Below are 20,947 nucleotides of genomic sequence, written 5' to 3' on the forward strand. Positions count from 1 at the left end.
TAAATTAGGCTTTGTAATTTGGGTAAACTATGATCCTAATAGTTAGACTTAATTCCCATTAAGTCCTATTAAAAATAAATCTTGGTAAAATTGTCGTTAAAAATAATTTTTTATGACAATTTTTTTACATACGTCGCTAAAAATTGACAATTAGTAACCTTTTTTTTATCATAATTTTTATAAATTGTCGCTAAAACCTACAATTAGTGACTTTTTTTGTGATAAATTTTTCCCATAAGACCTATTAGACAATAAATTCACTTATTAAGACCTACACGTAAGTATCCCTCGTAAATTTTTGTTTTATTATTATTATTATATATGTTATAAAACAAAAGTAAATGCGTAATTACAAAATTAACCACATAAAACATAAGTAAAATAATTTGAATGAAAGTGTATATTTTACTATAATGTATTCCACTATCTTGTATGTATGATCAAAATTATTTTATGTGATTGGTCTCACCAATCAAATTTACGTAAAATTTTATTTATGTATGTGTATTGATTGCAGGCTCGTTTGGGAAGAAGGTTGGGGGCTAAAATAGCTACAAAAGACAAATTAGGTTATTTTAGTCACAAAAAATAAAATATCACATCCAACCCTTAATCATTACACTCTTCTTTCACAAAAAAACTCAAAAAAGTCAAAAAGCCCTTCCCAAACTAAGCTTTTTAACCCAAGTTAAAATAGTTAAAAAAGTCAAAAAGCCAAAAGGTCAACCCACTTTCCAAACGAAGGCTATGTTTGTTTGTTTTTATGTAGCAAAATTACTTACTTTTGTATTTTTTTTCCCTTACTTTCTTATCCTATTTCAATTTGCTTTAGCGACGCGAGAAATTCTACAATAATTTAAGCTCGGATTTGCCATTAACAAAGTCATTGGCAGAGTGGAAAGAAGAAGAAGAAGGATCAAAATCCGACGAGGAACTCAATTAAAACTTTACAAACACCAACATGGAGGATAAAGGTAGTGAAGTAGTTATATCAATATATATGTGGAGGATGAAGGTAATCATATATATATATACTTGACTTGGGAGTTTGTTCCTCTCTAAGTCTCAAGTTTGAAATCTTTGTGGTATCAATCTTTGTGTTGGAATAGTTCAAACGAAATTCTGTTATGACTTTAATTAAGTCCATCGCTATTCGACAGTAAAGATAATCATATAGATATTTATGTATATGGAGGATGAAGGAGAAGTGTGGGTTGGGCTTTTCAATTTGGTCTCAGAGCTTGGTTGGGCTATGACTAGTGTGCCGTTTGTCCGGCTAGTGTATGTTGTGGTCCAGGGGGGTGTGTTGGAATGTGTCCCACATCGTCTGGAGGTGCCCCTTCTGTGCTAGTTATAAGGCTCTAATTTTCCTCTCCTTAATACCTGGGCTTTGAGGAGAAGTGTAGGTTGGGCTTTTCAACTTAGTATCAGAGCTTGGTTGGGCCTGTGACTGGTGTGCCGTTTGTCCGACTATTGTGTGTTGTGGTCCAGGGAGGTGTGTTGGAATGTGTCTCACATCGCCTGGAGATGCCCCTCCTGTGCTAGTTATAAGGCTCTAATTTCCCTCTCATTAATATCTGAGTTTTAAGGAGAAGTGTGGGTTGGACTTTTCAACTAGATGTGATTTGGACCCATGGTTGGTTTGGAGAACTGATTAATGCTCTTTTTTTGGCTGTTATGTGTAAATTTATTTTTCAAAATATAGTGGGAATTAGTTGAATGAATAACACATACAGCTACCTCAGTTAAACAAAAGTAGAATATATATAAAATTATCTTTCTATTTTTTAGGAATAAATTGTCTTTGCTTTTTCTTTTAATTTGTGAATGAATTGAACGTTAGTTTAACTTAACTTTATTTCACTGATGAGATTAAACTTGGACATAAACAGACACTGCAAATAATTTATGAAAAATGCTTGATAACTTAAATTTGTGTGCCTTAAACAACTCGAATGTATCAAAATGACGTCGTTTTATTTCCAAAATGACGTCTTTTTGAGACATTTGAACTATTCGGGCCATGAAAATTCGGATTACCAAGCATCGTTGTTAATTTGTATAGTGAAAATTATTATTTTTGTATTGGTATTTTGAGAAAAGTGATGCATGATGATTGTAATGGAATAATACCCAAGCCCTGTCCAATGACTTTGGCCCAGTGATCTAGTGGGTTGGGCCGAAGGATAAGCACAAGGCTAAGATTCAGGCCTATGTTTAGAATTTTAATTTTTTTTTTCTTCTACTTCTTCTATTTTCAGTCGAGCTTGTGGGCCAGGACGTCGGGCCTCCTCTCACAAGAAATGGGCGGAGTTTAATGGATATCCACTGTAATTTTTTGTTTCCGTCCGTTCAATATATAACGTTAGGTTGTGGGATCGACTGCGCTTCTACGGATGGTTTTGAGATTAACTTGGGTTTCAATTTGTGGATCAAAAGTAAAAATTACAAATTGAGTGGGTTTCTAGGGATGATATTGAGATTAACTTGGGTTTGAATTTGTGGATCAGAAATAAAAAATTATGGATCAAAGTGAGAAATTTTATTTTTGAAATTACCTTTTAATCATGTCAGGAGTTGATAATTGGACTAAAGCGGACATTTCAAAATAGTTAATGGACCAAAATGGGATAATATTTTCTTTAAGGGGCCAAAGTGAGAAATAACTCGTGCATTAAGAATAAAAGTGCAATTGACAAAAGGAAATTAATGCAATTTTATTAATATTATGAGACCAATTATAACTTGGGTTTCTAGAGATGATTTGAGATTAACTTGGGTTTGGATTTGAGATTAACTTGGTTTGAATTTGTGGATCAGAAGTAAAAATTATGGATCAAAGTGAGAAAAATTAGTTTTTTATTTTTGAAATTTCCTTTTAATCATGTCGGGAGTTGATAATTAGACTAAAGTGAAAATTTCAAAATACTTAACGGAACAAAATGGGATAATCTTTTCTTTAAGGGGCCAAAGTGAGAAATAATTCGTACATTAAGAATAAAAGTGCAATTGACACAAAGGAAATTAATGTAATTTTATTAATATTATGAGACTAATTATATTTCTTTATTACTTGAAAGGAGAGTGTAATTTACCTTTATGCTATCTACACCAACTAATCATGCTGAGAAAATGACACATCATCTTAACACAACATTGCTTCATAAATCCATATTAAGCAAACATTGGTTAGCTATGCCCAACCATCATTAGATTTGATAAATCTAAGATTGACGATAGCTCTAGGCCATTTGGCCAAGTAATTGTATAGCACATTTTGTGGTGTGAAATTATTGATTCACCTTTTATAGAGAGGAGTTTAATATTTTTTATTGATAATTTATTTTTCTTCCATTATGAGCATTATATGTAACTAGTAGTGATTATTAGGATTGATATTTGGTTGTTAGTAGGTAAGTTTTGTTAATTTTTTAGCTATTGTTTATCGACTTTCTAACTATTGTAAATCAGTGATGTGTGTGATAATGTAATATTTTTTATACTTGCATTTACTCTCTTATTGATTGAAAAATACAAAAATAAAAATTTGACAATAGAAAGCTCATGCTTTTCCTGCCATTTCAAGTTCCTTTCTTTATGCTCCATCTCATTCTTATTGGATAACCTAAGCTTTCATTTCTGTTATCGGCCTTATAACAGATCACCATTGCTTTAATGAGGTTGAAAGTTACCAAATAGTTAGGCAAAAAGTGATTATATAAAGCCCAAATGATGAGAAAGTAAAGAAAATTGGAATTTTTTTTAATTCTGATAGTCAATGAGTATGTGCTATTCTTCTATTTCATACGCATTAGATAATTATTGAGTATGATCTTAAAAAATAAATTTTATGTAATATCAACTTATGACTTTACTTTCTATGAGGTATATCATAACTCAACTCAACTTCTTACTCTTTCTAAGATGTATATCATAACTTAACTCAACTTGTCACTCAGACCAAAAAAAGTATGCAATTCTCCTCTTGGTCCACGTCATGTAGGGATGACCTCTAAATTGACTCACCACATAAACACATGATGACAATTATGAAAACATACAAAAACAAAATCTTTTGAAAAGGTTATACGTCTCATGAAATTTCAATTCGTAATTTACGTTATTTTCCAATAAGTATGTTATACTATTCAACTTATCACTCAAACAAAGAACAAAAATGCGTGAAATCCTCATTGGGGGTGATCCCCACCAGTCCCAGTGAATACTGATTGGTTCAATTTTTATTTTTTAATTTTTTTTTCTTTCTTTTTTTCTTTCTACCTATCACAAACCCCACGTGGGGTGGGGGGTGTTGGGGGTGACCCCCCACTGGGGTCTGAATCATATGACATAACTGGCTAGTGACCTCACTTTCCACACTTTCAAGTCTATTAGGACTCTTGGAACATAAACTATTGTTTAAACTAATAGCAGATGTTATATCTCTAAATTGCAATACTATAAATTTAGAAAAGAAAAATACTTAAAAAAATATTCAGAAAGCACATCTATAGATCACAATAATTTTAGATAGGATTCACATCACGCCAATTTTAAATTTACACTATATAACTAATTTCATAATAAATTTCATGACATTCTTTATGGTCTATAGAATTTGAATTTCTCATCTTCAAAACCTATTATGCTTTTTGAAAGGTGACCCACCAGCTAACAATTATTGATTTCTCTTGTTAACTTGAGAAAACATTTCTTGTGTTTGAAATTATTAAAACATGAAAAACATTATTGTGGGTGTTGATTTCTGACCACACAACCAAACAGGGAACTTAGCTAGAGAGCACCGGCAGAATAGATGGAATCCAAACAACCTGCAAACAAGAAGATTAGAATACCATGGTGGCTCCTCTACCCGGGCTCCGACGATCAAGTCAGTGATCTTATCTCTCACAGATAATAAACAATATTCGACTCTGTAGCTAGAGTATGAAAACATATATCTCATATATTCAAAAGTGTACCTTAGACCTATGGGGGTGCCTCTTATTTATAGCCATCAATGTCCAACTCCCCTAAAAGTCTTTACTTCACGGGATTCAAGCTCATCATGCTTATCCTTGGATTCCTAGCTAGATTGGGATAAACTCTCTAAGAGTCTTATCCTTATCTAAACTAGAACCCTTAATCATCTAGGACTCTTGTCCTTTATCCGCTTATCTCGGATTCCGATATATCCGCAGATAACCTCTGCTTGCCGAGATCACCTCGGCAACATGACCATGCCACGTGGCACCTTGGCTGACACGTCGGTCACTTCGGCCACGTGATGTCATTCTAAAAAATACTCCCCTACAACTGCCCCTAGGTTCTATTACCTTGGCAATATGAGGTGATGGAACCTACACCGTTCACTCATCCGTGCCCCTCTGTCCGAGGTCAAACTCCCCGACCTCAAAGTCCCCTGGACTCAAATGTCTACTTGTGCCAAGTATCAATATTCATGCTTTCCAAGTTGCTTCAGATCGCACCTCCTAGCCGAGGTGATCGTTTCATTACTTAAAAAATTTCAACAGTTCTAGTTGCGCATGAGCTGTCACGCATGTGCTCTCCAACCGTTTCGTCCATGTGTTCTCCTTCAATTAGTTTGTACCTACCACGCGCTATCAGGTTGCGTCGTTTTTGCGCACGCCGCCTGACAAGCACGTCAGCCAAGACGCCATCAATTCCGCTTTGCCGCCTAAAACGATTTTTAACAAAACACCCTCTTCTCTCTCCGTCTCTTCACTTTTTCAACTCTGATTTCTCTCTTGTTCTCAAATTTTCTTTTCCTGAAAATTTGCCATTTTCGAACGTGCAAAGCTCTGCAACTGCTTCCTCTGTTACCACCGGCGCAGCTTTTACCTTTCATTTTCGTTCATTCAAGTTTTCTGACTTTGGCGCCCATCTTCTCGGCTTCAATCGATAAGTCCATGACTCATCTTTCCTTAATTTCAGTCTTTATGAATCTGTCATTTGTACTCTGTTGTCACACACTCACTTGTGCCTTGGATTTTGTTTCTATCATTGCCACTGTCATGTGTTTGCTATGGGTATCTTGACGCTGTCTTTACCAAACTTGTACCTTCTATTTTGTCCACTGTGATGCACACATACACCTAGTACCCTAGTGCTTTTACATTTTTACCAATGTCTTATACATTTGCTGTGAACATTCTGGTACTGTTCTTGTGGCATCTGTTCGTTTTCTTGATTTTGAATCCCCTCCTTTACTTGTTTGTTTCGTTTGAATTTTCTAGATTCTTGCCCCAGGATTGCTTCCTCGAAGAAGGCCGCTGCTAAAGCCGAGCTCGAAGTAGAGAGGAGCGTTGAGCAGACGTTTCGTGAAATTGATGCTGAGATCGAAGCCGAAGTGGAGGCTTCTTGTCCTGAACCGATATCCACTGTTGAAGCAACTCAATCCGAAGTTGTTGTTCCCAACCTTAGTACTTAGGTTTTTTCCATTTTTGTACTTTCTTTCATTGTATGTAACTTTTTTCCTTCTAAACAATGCTAGTTTTGGCCGATGCGCCACTTTTGTATTTGAACAAGTATTCGGCCGAAGTGCCCTTTCTTCTTAATCAACAAGTTTTCTTCTCAATGAATGTTTTTCTGTTTTTCTTTTAAGTGTTGCATGTTTTCTTCTTGCTTTCTATGTGTACGCTTCCCATACTTGGAATATTTTTCTGCATTCTTCATTCTTGTACTTCTAACCACTTCGGGGTGAATTACCTCAGACAATAATCACATCGGGATAGTACTCACTTCGGAGCACAATATCTCGGATAGTAATCATCTCAGGTCTTGTAATTTGTTCAGAAATTTCAACAAGAATAAATAACCTCGGCTAATCTCTGACTTGTAAATTTTTTCCGAAATTTCAACGAGTGTCAAAACCTTTGTAATTTGAACTAGTAAAACTTCAACAAGTGTTATACGTCTTGATCTCGGATAACTCTACTTGTAAATTGCTTGAAATTTCAACAAGTGTAATTCATCTCGGCTAATCCTCCTTGTAAATTGTTCAAAATTTCAACAAGTGTGTTTCTCTACTTGTAAATTGCCTCCAATTTTAACAAGTGTAAAATCCTTCTTTCTCTACTTGTAAATTGCCCCCAATTTCAACAAGTGAAAATCTTTCTCTTTCTACTTGTAAATTGCCTCCAATTTCAACAAGTGTAATTCTCTACTTTTAAATTGCCTCCAATTTTAACAAGTGTATTTCTCTACTTGTAAATAGCCTCCAATTTTAACAAGTGCAATTCTCTATTTGTAAATTGCCTTTAATTTCAACAAGTGTATTTCTCAACTTGTAAATTGCCTCCAATTTCAACAAGTGTAAAATCCTTCTTTCTCTACTTGTAAATTGCCCCCAATTTCAACAAGTGAAAATCTTTCTCTTTCTACTTGTAAATTGCCTCCAATTTCAACAAGTGTAATTCTCTACTTGTAAATTGCCTCCAATTTCAAGAAGTGTAATTCTCTATTTGTAAATTGCCTCCAATTTCAACAAGTGTAATTCTCTACTTGTAAATTGCCTCCAATTTCAACAAGTGTAAAATCCTTCTTTCTCTACTTGTAAATTGTCCCCAATTTCAACAAGTGAAAATCTTTCTCTTTCTACTTGTAAATTGCCTCCAATTTCAACAAGTGTGTTTCTCTACTTGTAAATTGCCTCCAATTTCAACAAGTGTAAAATCCTTCTTTCTCTACTTGTAAATTGTCCCCAATTTCAACAAGTGTAGTAGCTGCTGTTTCCATTATTCATTCGTCCTCCTTGCCCCCTAATGTGAACATAAGTATCACTTAGGATCACATTAAGGAAGTTGGCTTCATGCCGTAGTCACAGACCCTTTCTAGCCGATGTGTTCTTCTGGGATCTGAGATCTGCTCATTTAGGCTGAGCTCATGTCTTCTCGAATGTATTCATCTAGGCCAAGAACTTACCTTCTAGGATCTGGGATCCGAGATTTGGAATCTGGGATCTGCTCACTTAGGCTGAGCTCTTGTCTTTTTAGACATAACCATCTATGTCGAGATCTTTTCTTCTAGGATCTAGGTTCTGAGATCCGGAATCTGGGATCTGCTCACTTCGACTGAGATCTTGGCTGTTCGGACATAATCATCTATGTCGAGATCTTTTCTTCTAGGATCTAAGATTCGATATCTGGAATCCGGAATCTACTCACTTCGGCTGAGATCTTGGCTTTTTGGACATAATCATCTATGTCGAGATCTTTTTTTCTAGGATTTAGGATCCGGGATCTAGAATCCGGGATCTGCTCACTTCGGCTGAGATCTTGGCTTTTTGGACATAATCATCTAAGTCGAGATCTTTTTTTCTAGGATCTAGGATCCGGGATCTAGAATCCGAGATCTGCTCACTTCGGTTGAGCTCTTGTCTTCTTGGACTTAATCATTTAGGCCGAGATTTTGTCTTCTGGGATCCGGGATCTGGAATCTGAGATCTGCCGAGATCTTGTCTTCTCAGACTTTAATCATCTAGGCCGAGATTTTGTCTTTTGAGATCTGCGATCCAGGATCTGGAATCCGGGATCTGCTGGGATCTTTTCTTCTTGCCTGTTGTTGGCCATCTATTCTTCTTAAGTTCCCACAAACGGCGCCAAATTGTGGGTGTTGATTTCTGACCACACAACCAAACAGGGAACTTAGCTGGAGAGCACCGGCAGAATATATGGAATCCAAACAACCTGCAAACAAGAAGATTAGAATACCGCGGTGGCTCCTCTACCCGGGGGCACTCCGACGATCAAGTTAGTGATCTTATCTTTCACAGATAATAAACAATATTCGACTCTCTAGCTAGAGTATGAAAGCATATATCTCATATATTCAAAAGTGTACCTTAGACCCATGGGGATGCCTCTTATTTATAGCCATCAATGTCCAACTCCCCTAAAAGTCTTTACTTCACGGGATTCAAGCTCATCATGCTTATCCTTGGATTCCTAGCTAGATTGGGATAAACTCTCTAAGAGTCTTATCCTTATCTAAACTAGAACCCTTAATCATCTAGGACTCTTGTCCTTTATCCGCTTATCTCGGATTCCGACATATCCGCAGATAACCTCGGCTTGCCGAGATCACCTCGGCAACATGACCATGCCACGTGGCACCTCGGCCGACACGTCGGTCACTTCAGCCACGTGATGTCATTCTCAAAAATACTCCCCCACAATTATTATTGCACTTCTTCATACAGCAAGTCGACTTGGATTTTGGTGAGCCTTTGTTTAGTAGTGCTCATGATTTAGATGAATATGTTGGAAACAAATCATTGAGAGTTTGTTTGAGATGCCATGCTGTATAGGCTATGAGTGTGATTGAAATTATTAGGATTTCTGCTTAATCAATTTAGTGCACATGAACTTGATTTGACTTGGCTGATTGATAGTTGGTTCTCAATTTTGATTTCACAGTTTAACTTATAGGAATAATTTTGGTGAATCTAGGTTGTTTGACATGGTCATATACTGTTTTCTTTTTTCTTTTTATTGCAATAAGAAGTTGGACTAATGGAAAAAAAATGTTCATTTACCAATTGTGCTATGGTCAACTTTTACTTTCACTAACGTACATCTTACTTGATTAATTAAACAGTACACTTTTCATCCCGCCATTTCAACATTAAAATAATACAAAATTAAATTATAACAGCATATTTCACAGTCTTTTCTCATTCAATATACCACTTGTACTATTGCATTGTTTATTCTTGTTTCTTTTATTTATTTATTTTGTTTATTTGGATGGATTGTTGATTTTGGTTATTGTGCTTTCAACAGATTGTATAGTGTTTAATTATAATTTTCTATTACATTTTATTTTTATTTCAATAAACTAAACACCAAATTATTGTACAATGGAAATGGGAATGGACATTGATGAGTATGGTTGACTTGGATGGACATCTGCTTTAGGCTCACCCAGTGGAAAAATTGTCCTGCAATCCACCAGGAGTTTTCTAGGGAAAGGGCTGCACAAACTTTCGGAAATGTCCTTGGTTTCAACTTCCTACTCTTTTATTCATTATATCTCCACTATGGGCTCAAAATCACATATTTTTAGCAATGCTAAATAATCACTCCTACTTACACATTTGAACACATATCCAGATTGATGAAAAAAATTCCAATACAACACTAATATCACGTTATCGATATCACCATTCAATATTTTATTAGTAATTTTTTCGTTTATGCGTGACAAGTTAAGTATATTTAAAAAGTAAGATTAACCTTTAATAAATTTATTATTTGTTAGCAATACCATATCATCAATATTATTGTTATACGGAATTTTTTCACATCAACATAGAGAGTGTATGAATCCTATAGACATACATATGGGACCTAGAAATTGAATTGAACTCACATCCTTAAAAACGATTTGATTGTCATTCATTATATATAAGCTTTGTGTTAGGTTTTTGTTATTGGCAATTCCGTTTGATAAAATTCCTTTTAGTTATAATTTTATTCGATTTTTTTATTTCAGTGGGGTTATGAGTATTTAGATGCAAATCCAATTCAAATTGTACTTATACAAAGTAGTTTGTGATCTTAATTCTATCATATTTGTCACTTCGCTGACTATGTCGAGAATCGAGTTGTGGCTCATCATCGTGATTCGACATCAACGTTGTGGATTCAACGTTGGACAAGACAATTCCAAGGTGAAGAGGGTGTTAGAAAAGACACATTAGGGTCGGTTCAATTCGAGTATGGATTCACAAGGTAATTGAGAGTACACTTGTGTAATTCTTTTTTGTCTTCTTAGTAGATCATGTTGTGGCTTTGGCCCATGATTTTTTTATCACAATTAGAGGCACTCCAATTGTGATTTTTTTCACGTTAAATCGTTGTGTTGATTCGTCTTTAATTATTTGATTAAAATTGTTATTTATTTTTTAAAATTAATACGTAATCACAAATCAATATCTAATATGTCTAACAAGTTTTGCTATAATTTGTTCATAATTTAACTCTTCAATTAAATCAAAATTTTCATAATTTGTTTTGGAATTTAAATTTGGTCTAATGTATTTGTTGTTATTGTGTTTAGCTGACAATGACAACTAGGATAGCATTGAACTCAGTTTATGAGTTAATACAATTGCTTCAACCATTACAAAAAGAAGCTATCAAATCAATTGGCTTTGGAGGTTTATTAGAGCTTAAATGTACGAAATTGCCGCGACAACTCTGTGAATGGTTGGTTGGTTGTTTTGATCCTACATCTCGGTGTTTATTCGTGCATGGTAAAAGAATAATTATAACACCATTTGATGTAAGTCACATATTAGGACTTCCTTGTGAGGGATCAATTATAAACGTAAATGGGGACCACACTGATATTGAAGAGTTGTCGAACAAATATGGTGTTAAGAAGTGTAGTTCTATTTCATTGAGTTCTTTAAGGAATGAGTTGTCTAATATGATAGTAGACGGGGATGATTTTAAGGGAAGATTTGTATTGTACATTCTAGGTTCTCTTTTGTGCCCTACGTCGGAGTTGTCAATAAATCGTTGCTTTCTTCATACCTTGAAAGATATGTCTGCTTTACATAAGTTAAATTGGTCAAAACTCGTCTTAGACTTTTTAGTTGATGGTGTGCGAAAGTACAAGGACAAAGGAGAAGGAAAGGGACAACGAGGAATTCGAGGTTGCTTATTTTTTCTCATGGTATGTTTCTAAATCATGGTAAACAAATGATTGTCTATTTAGTGCATTCTTGAACTTACTAATCATTACATAACCATATCATGTAGTTATTCTACGTTGAGCATATGACACCTGCTGTGGATTTTGTTAGTCCATGTGCAAGTAGACAAACACCTCGTTTAGTGCATTAGACAGATGAGGTGATTAAAAAGAGAATCTCCATGTTGGAAAAACTTCAATACCAAAACAACAGGAAGGTAATCTTATGTGTTATATAATTTAATTTATATACGTGTTGTAATTAAAGAATTTGTTTAACATATTTGTTATTATTTTCTTGATAGGTTGGTTTTATCGTTGAAAATAATGATGTGAGTGTAGAGGCAAACATGGATGCACGGCTAAGTAATGTTGAAAAAGAAGTGAAAGATTTGAGAGGAGACTTGAATAACTTAGTCGTTGGTGTCAGTCAATTAATAGAATCTGCCAAAGAAGAGATTTTGATAGCAATTGCAAAGGTGGCTAATGGGTCATGGGCCATTGAGAAGGAAAAATACTCTCATGATATCGATCGTCAATTGAAAAAGGAAGATATCTTTGATAACAAATGGAGTCCTCCACCTTATGCTTTCCAAGATCGTAAGTTTCCTATGGATAAACAACTCAATGAAAAATGATGGATTGCCTAAGACTCCATTAGGTGATCAGTCTGTATCTCCATTTGCCCTCCTTTTTAGTAAGTTTCCTATGGATGAACAACTCAATGAAGAAAATGATGGATTGCCTGAGACTTCATTAGGTGATCAGTCCGTATCTCCAATTGCCCTCCTTTTTAGTGAACATGAGCTACTACCACCAAAGTTACCAAAAGTGATTTTAAAAAGGTCAATTCCAGTAGATGACGGTGCCGAGTCTTCAACTATCTTGCCTTATCATATGAAGCTTAGGAGGGAAAGTAAACAAAAAAAAAGCAAACATATACTTTCATTCTATGATGTTGAACTTGACGAGGTAAGATACATTATTATTATTATTATTATTATTTGTTTTGTTTTGTTAGAATTGAAAGTAGTTATTGATTTATTTGTATTATGCAGAAATATAATATAACAAGCAAACAACTTGACATGTTGCCCAAATATGGACAAAAGGTAATAAATAATATTTGTACACATAACATTTTTTTGAAGAATAATTCATTAGAAATGAACTTAGTCACTGATTTATTTATGTTATACAGGAAGCTACAATGAAAAATAAACAAGTTGTTGTATTTCCTGAACAATATTCAAAAAAGGTATACTTATGTTTTCTTATAGAAACTCATTTTTAGGAGAATAATCAATTACATATTTTATGAAAATGTTATTAATTATTGGTTAAAAACAGATTTCTAAGTTGTTGAGTATGCCAACTCCCACGAAAGGATTTGATTTGCCACCGCTTTCAATTGAGGATAAATTGATAAGAGACTATTTGTTTCATCGTAGTAAATTGGAAAGGTTCTATTTCTTTTAAGAAATATTTTTTTTTATGTTTCATGAGTTTATATTGTCACACTGACATGTATCACTTAATTAATATGACAGTGAAATTCTTATTAACTTTGATATTCAACATGAAACGCGCAAAAACATATGGACATTAGATCGTGGTTGTTGGCTTGATGGAGAAGTAAGTTGTAAACTGTTGTACAAATGAATTTATTATGTACAAGATAATTGCATTTATTGATGAGTTGTTGTTTCTTAGATAATCACTTTAGTTGCTTTGCAATTTACATTAAAGTAAAAGCATTGTGTCCCAGATGCGAAACATCCAGCGTGGTATCTACCTGCATACTTTTCGATAATTTACTTATGCATTTTATAATTGAAAATATTTGACTGTGTAGTATGTCATGTTTATCTATACTAAGTTTGTGTTATTGATATTTATACTTATTTTATGAGTTGTACCAACATATTTTGCACCATAAGGTTCATAAGCCAAACATGCTCATGTCGTATTTTGGAACAAAGCGGTACACGAGAAAAATTGAATTTTGTGAAAGGGTATCGATTTGTTATTATATCACTTTATTTTTGTTTAATATGTTAATGAATATGATAGTGTTGATTATTGATTTAATATAGGTGTACATTCCAATTAATGATGTCGGTGAACATTGGTATATGTGTGTCATATACATGCGACAACAAGTAGTATATATTCTTGATCCATATATATCAAGAAGAAGTAGAACTCGGCCAACTCAAGTGAAAAAAGTGGTATACATCCTTATACAATGTTCTTATTTGCATTTTGTATTGCATGTTTTCCTACTAATTAATTATGTAAATGACAGGTTGAAGTATTACATGATTTATTAGGAATTTAGTACAAGAATGCATATACAAATAAAATCATCGAGTTTCCAATTAGAACACTTGAATGGCTTCCACAACAAAATAATGGCTATGATTGTGGAATGCACGTCATCAAGTATTTTGAATTGATACAATTTATTGATTCTGAAGCTTGTTTGCTTCAATTTGACTCATGGGATGCAAGACAAAGATTAGCACTAGGCTTAGTTCGAGATGCAAACAACAAAATTGGGTCGAGAGTGATAGAATTAGCTTGTGATAGATAATTATCATGTACCATTGATGTTGTTGCATGTTCATACTTGAATTGTGTGAATTTTAACTGAATTTGTTTTGGGGAGGATGTAGAGCAAATGAATTTTAGTCTTATGATTTTTGTCATTTTATAGTAATTTGGATTTAGATTGTACATGGGCAGGATTTGAATTAATTATCACTTACCACTTTATTATACTTCAATTACTCCATTTACTATTTTATTACTCTTTGCTTACTATTTCATTTAATCATACTTACTAGTTAAAAAGACTCTACTTAATAGTTTATTTTTTAACTTAGTACATAGATGGCCTGATGAAGTTTGAGGCCTCAGTTTTTAATGTACAAGCTTGGTGATACTATGAAATGGTGAGTTTAGTCAACATAATGGCAATATAGTTAATATATTAAGGTAAGTATGATTCTGGTTCATCATTAATGAATGATATGTTTGCTGCTATAGCATTAATACAACTTTCAATTTTTATTATATAAATTAAGAAAAGTTCAGAGAATGTTTTTATTTTATTTTATTTTATTTTTTTCACTTTTAGAGGTAGTTATAGAATAGTCTCAGAGCATGGGGTGTATATTAGTTTTACAATATATAGGCTTGATAGAATATGGAACTAGTGGAAGCAGAATGATTATTTTGCAGAGGAATGATTGTGTGTTTAATGAGGGGCAGTGTAATTTTGATGTTTTATGTGAAACTATTAAGATGAGAATTGCCATGTGGGTTTAAGTCCTCAACTTCTTGTGTGGCTTATTCTGTCAAAGAAGTGATGAAAATACAATATGCATCAGGTTAGAAGGCGCCTGGGTTAGAACAGTAGCAGCAGAGCAGCAATAACTTTGTGGCAGGGTTTGGTGTGTTGGCAGGGTCTGGTGTGTTTGGGTCTGGGCTTTGCTTTGGTCTGGCCTTGGTTCTTGATCTGTTGCAGTGTGCCTTGGTGTATTCTGTTAGGACCTTGGGTGGTTGGGATGAGGATTGCTTGAGAAATGGAAAATTCACTCTAGAGTTTTGTGTCACTATGTTTTTGAAATGATAATAGCCTTGGGTTGTGTTGGTTCCTTTTCTTACCACTTGAATCTCATAAGTTTTTTTTTTTTTTTTTAATTAGGTAAAATGTTGCTCCAACAAAACAAAAAAAATTTATAAATTCAAAATCTAATGGAATTGAAAGTAAAAAGAGAGAGTTCCAAACCAACAACAATTCTATCTTAAAATCTTCAAAATTTTTAAAAATGAATATCAAATTTTGTTTATGGAATCCTCAAATGAATTTGAGATTTTCTTAAATATCTGAAGTAAAAATGAAACTTAGATAAAGAATACTTCAGAGAATAGAGAGATGAGAGATGTGAGTGATCAGAGAAGAATTTTCTTGCTTGAATTTTTACTTGTCTGGTTCAATAGAAGCTCTGCTATTTAATAAGGAACATGCTCTGCTATTTAATAAGGAAGATGATCATTGAAAGTTGACTATTTGAGTAAGATTTATTTTGATCAAAATTTGTAATCCCATTAGAACTTCACTAGTTGAAAAATCAAATGATTGAAAAGGTTTTTTCTGTTATTTAAAATGCTATTCATACTGTCACAACGTTGCGTGCTTTTTGCACCCGCAAAGAAATAGCCATGGAGGTATGCTTCAGCCCATAGAGTACGCTTGCAATATACATCTGCAATCCACATGTTATTATGAAGGCCATACTTGTCTACAAGGTTCTTGCACTCTAATTCAAACATTTCTTGTGTACATTGCATTGACATGCATTTCTCAAAGCCATGAAGAAATCCCTCCATGTGGATATTGGAAAGAGCATTCATTTTAAGATGCCATTTACATAATCGATGTCGAGCAGTAGGCATAACTGTTTTGATTGCTTTACGCATGGTCTCATCCCCGTCAATGATTGCGGACAGAGGCATCTTGTGATCCATCGCATTAAGAAATTTCTCTAACACCCATATGTATGTCTCTACTGTCTCGGAAGCCAACAGTGCACACTCAAAAACAGTCATTTGAAAGTGGTTGGTCACACCTTGTAATATCACAAAAGGTTTGTTGTACGCATTTGTCCGATACGTAGTATCAAACATCAACACATCACCAAAACACAAATAATCTGTTCGAGATCCACTATCAGTCCAAAACAAATTATTTAATCGATTTTCTTCATCTACATCATATTTATAATAAAACATTGGATCCTGCTCTTCTTTACCACATAAGTAAGCTAAAGCACTTTCTGCGTCACCATCGACAACTTGTGCTTTACGCTCAGTCCCAAAATGATTGAACATGTCCTTCGGTATAAACCCAACATTCTCATAGCCACCTGCTTGTTGTGCAACAAAGTCCATAATGTGACTTGTCCTCATACCAATATGATGCATTGCATTGCCTTGTGCCTTGTTGGCACTCGTAATATTTTGGTGTGAGCGAAGAAATTGAACCCCAAGAGGCCCTATCATAGAATCATTGTGCTCTTTGAAAAATTCATTTACTTCATATTTGGAAGTATTCCGATTGTATTTGATACGAAAACAAGCACGACAGCCAACTCTAGTTAATTGTTTTGGTTCTCTTTTACGTTCTTCAACCTCAAGGTATTTGGATTGTTTATGTCCTTCTTTTGAATATACCCAATTCCTTGATATAACCATACTATTCTTGTCTTTATACGACTGATCCCTTCGAATACTAAAGCCTTTCACCTTAGCATACGAATTATAAAATCTTTCTCCGTTTTCTTCCGAATCAAATGTCATTTCAAAGACATCCCTTTCAGTTAATTCATCTAGACGCTTAATATCTCTTTTAGTTGGAATATCATTAGAATTGACGATATCATCTTCATTATGAATATTATGCTCACCATCATTACCGTCATCATCATCTAGTTCATATATAATGTTATTCTTGTTTTGCTCAGTGTTGTCTTCCATCTGCAAGTAGAATAAGAAGGAATGGTAAGTATTGTGTTTTTGAATGGTAATTAAACTCATTTAAATCACGCTTACTACTCAATAAGACTATACTTACTACTTGTTCAGATTTGACTTACTACTCATTTCAATCACACTTACTACTCAATGAGACTCTACTTACTAGGTGGTAAAATGGATGATAAGTGGTAAGTTGAGTCACAAAGTGTTGCAAGTAGAATAAGCATGAATGGTACGTATTACGTTTTTGAATGGTAATTAAACTCATGTATACGACATTTACTACTCAAAAAGACTGTACTTACTACTTGATCAGACTTGACTTACCACTCATTTGAATCACACTTACTACTACTCAATGAGACTCCACTTACTAGGTGGTAAAATGGATGATAAGTGGTAAGTTGAGTCACAAAGAGTTGCAAGTAGAATAAGCAGGAATGGTAAGTATTATGTTTTTGAATGGTAATTAAACTCATTTATATCACACTTACTACTCAAAAAGACTGTACTTACTACTTGATCAGGCTTGACTTACCACTCATTTGAATCACACTTACAATTCAATAAGACTCTACTTATTAGGTGGTAAAATGGATGGTAAGTGGTAAGTTGAGTCACAAAGAGTTGTAAGCAGAATAAGTAGGAATGGTAAATATTATGTTTTTGAATGGTAATTAAACTCATTTATACGACACTTACTACTCAAAAAGACTGTACTTACTAGACTTGACTTACCACTCATTTCAATCACACTTACTACTCAATAAGACTCTACTTACTAGGTGGTAAAATGGATGACAAGTGTAAGTTGAGTCACAAAGAGTTGCAAGTAGAGTAAGCAGGAATGGTAAGTATAATGTTTTTGAATGGTAATTAAACTCATTTATACCACACTTACTACTCAAAAAGATTGTGCTTACTACTTGATCAGACTTGACTTACCACTCATTTCAATCACACTTACTACTCAATGAGACTCTACTTACTAGGTGGTAAAATGGATGATAAGTGGTAAGTTGAGTCACAAAGAGTTGCAAGTAGAATAAGCATGAATGGTAAGTATTATGTTTTTGAATGGTAATTAAACTCATTTATACCGTACTTACTACTCAACAAGACTATACTTACAACTTGATCAGATTTGACTTACTACTCATTTCAATCACACTTACTACTCAATGAGACTCTACTTACTAGGTGGTAAAATGGATGATAAGTGGTAAGTTGAGTCACAAAGAGTTGCAAGTAGAATAAGCAGGAATGGTAAGTATTATGTTTTTGAATGGTAATTAAACTCATTTATACCACACTTACTACTCAAAAAGACTGTACTTACTACTTGATCAGACTTGACTTACCACTCATTTGAATCACACTTACTACTCAATGAGACTCTACTTACTAGGTGGTAAAATGGATGGTGAGTGGTAAGTTGAGTCACAAAGAGTTGCAAGTAAAATAAGCAGGAATGGTAAGTATTATATTTTTGAATGGTAATTAAACTCATTTATACAACACTTACTACTCAAAAAGACTGTACTTACTAGACTTGACTTACCACTCATTTCAATCACACTTACTACTCAATGAGACTCTACTTACTAGGTGGTAAAATGGATGACAAGTGGTAAGTTGAGTCACAAAGAGTTGCAAGTAGAATAAGCATGAATGGTAAGTACTATGTTTTTGAATGGTAATTAAACTTATTTATACCACACTTACTACTAAAAAAGACTGTACTTACTACCTAATCAGACTTGACTTACCACTCATTTGAATCACACTTACTACTCAATGAGACTCTACTTACTAGGTGGTAAAATGGATGATAAGTGGTAAGTTGAGTCACAAAGAGTTGTAAGTAGATTAAGCAGGAATGGTAAGTATTATGTTTTTGAATGGTAATTAAACTCATTTATACCGCACTTACTACTCAACAAGACTATACTTACTACTTGATCAGATTTGACTTACTATTCATTTCAATTACACTTACTACTCAATGAGACTCTACTTACTAGGTAGTAAAATGGATGATAAGTAGTAAGTTGAGTCACAAAGAGTTGTAAGTAGAATAAGCAGGAATGGTAAGTATTATGTTTTTGAATGGTAATTAAACTCATTTATACTACACTTACTACTCAATAAGATTGTACTTACTACTTGATCAGACTTGACTTACCACTCGTTTGAATCATACTTACTACTCAATGAGACTCTACTTACTAGGTGGTAAAATGGATGGTGAGTATAAGTTGAGTCACAAAGAGTTGCAAGTAGAATAAGACGGAATGGTAAGTATTATATTTTTGAATGGTAATTAAACTCATTTAAACTACACTTACTACTCAACCTGACTGTACTTACTACTTTATCAGCCTTGACTTACCACTTATTTAAACTATACTTACTACTCAAACTAAACGTGACTACATTTACTATTTCATCAAACTTGATTTTTTTCTTACCACTTGAATCTCATAATTTTTCTTTTAATCCTTTAGGTAAAATGTTGCTTCAACAAAAAAAAAAAAAAATTGTAAATTCAAAATATAATAGAATTGAAAGTAAAAAGAGAGAGACTTACCTTAAGGAGTTCCGAATCAACAGCAATTCTATCTTAAAGTCTTCAAAAGTTTTAGAAATGAACATCAAATTTTGTTTATGGAATCCTTAAATGAATTTGAGATTTTCCTATATTTTGTTAATCATATTTCTCATTAATTGCATTTATTATGGTAGATGAAAATATATTAGGTTTCATTTATTGCCCTTAAGTAGATAAATAAAAAAAATCATATTTTATAAAATGTAAAAAATTATAATAAAACTTATAAATTTCATATTTATTTTGTACATTTTTTTTTGTTTACATTCTATTTTAAATTTTACATTTATTTTAGAGGTTAGTTCATTTTATTAATGTTTGAATGGTAAGTGTAGTTATGTGGAATAGTAAGTATATTTAATTGTTGTAGAAAGTTGGAAACTACTCATTTAAATCGTACTTACTAAACTTACCACTCATTTAAATTACACTTACTACTCAATCAAACTTTATTTATTACTCAACAATCTAATCTTCAAATCTTCAAATATTCAAAATTTTTAAAAATAAACATAAATTTTTGTTCATAGAATCCTCAAATAAATTTTAAATTTTTCTATATTTTATTAATTATATTTCATCGTTAGTTGCATTTATTATTTTCAAGTATGGTAAATGAAAAGGAAACTAGGTTTCATTTATTGCCATTAAGTAGATAAATAAATAAAAAAAATCATATTTTATAAAATGCAATAAATTATAACAAAATGTATAAAATTCACATTTATTTTCTATATTTTTTTTCTTAAATAATAAGTTATTTTATATTTATTTTAGAGGTATTAAAAATTTATTATAACTTAATTTTTTAAATTTACCTGTTACCTGAATAGCAGGTTAAATGCATTTTATTAATAATTGAATGGTAAGTATAGTTATTATTAATAGTAAGTATAATCATATCAAATAGTAATGTACCTAATTATTGTGGTAAGTTGAAAATCACTTTTTGGTTTCAAAACCATTAAAAACTACCTTATTTTTTACAAAAACTATCTAGATTTCTTAACCTAGTTTTAATTATTACCAATCAATGGTTAGATTTCTTTTACTTTTAGATTTAATGGTATG

General features: G+C 33.2%; 1 protein-coding gene across 1 annotated transcript in view; it reads right to left on the reverse strand.

Moving 5' to 3' along the window:
• Window positions 1–15,822: 15,822 nt before the first annotated feature.
• LOC114299242 (uncharacterized) overlaps window positions 15,823–20,947 on the reverse strand; it is a 92,266-nt gene continuing 87,141 nt past the window's right edge. Inside the window, exon 16 of the mRNA XM_082900123.1 lies at window positions 15,823–17,265. Within this exon, the coding sequence (XP_082756249.1) occupies window positions 15,838–17,265 (1,428 nt within the window). The 3' untranslated portion in view covers window positions 15,823–15,837. The remainder of the gene's footprint in view (window positions 17,266–20,947) is intronic.

The sequence above is a fragment of the Camellia sinensis genome, chromosome 12 (genome assembly GCF_055761805.1).
Source record: "Camellia sinensis isolate YWXY chromosome 12, ASM5576180v1, whole genome shotgun sequence".
Lineage (NCBI taxonomy): Eukaryota > Viridiplantae > Streptophyta > Magnoliopsida > Ericales > Theaceae > Camellia > Camellia sinensis.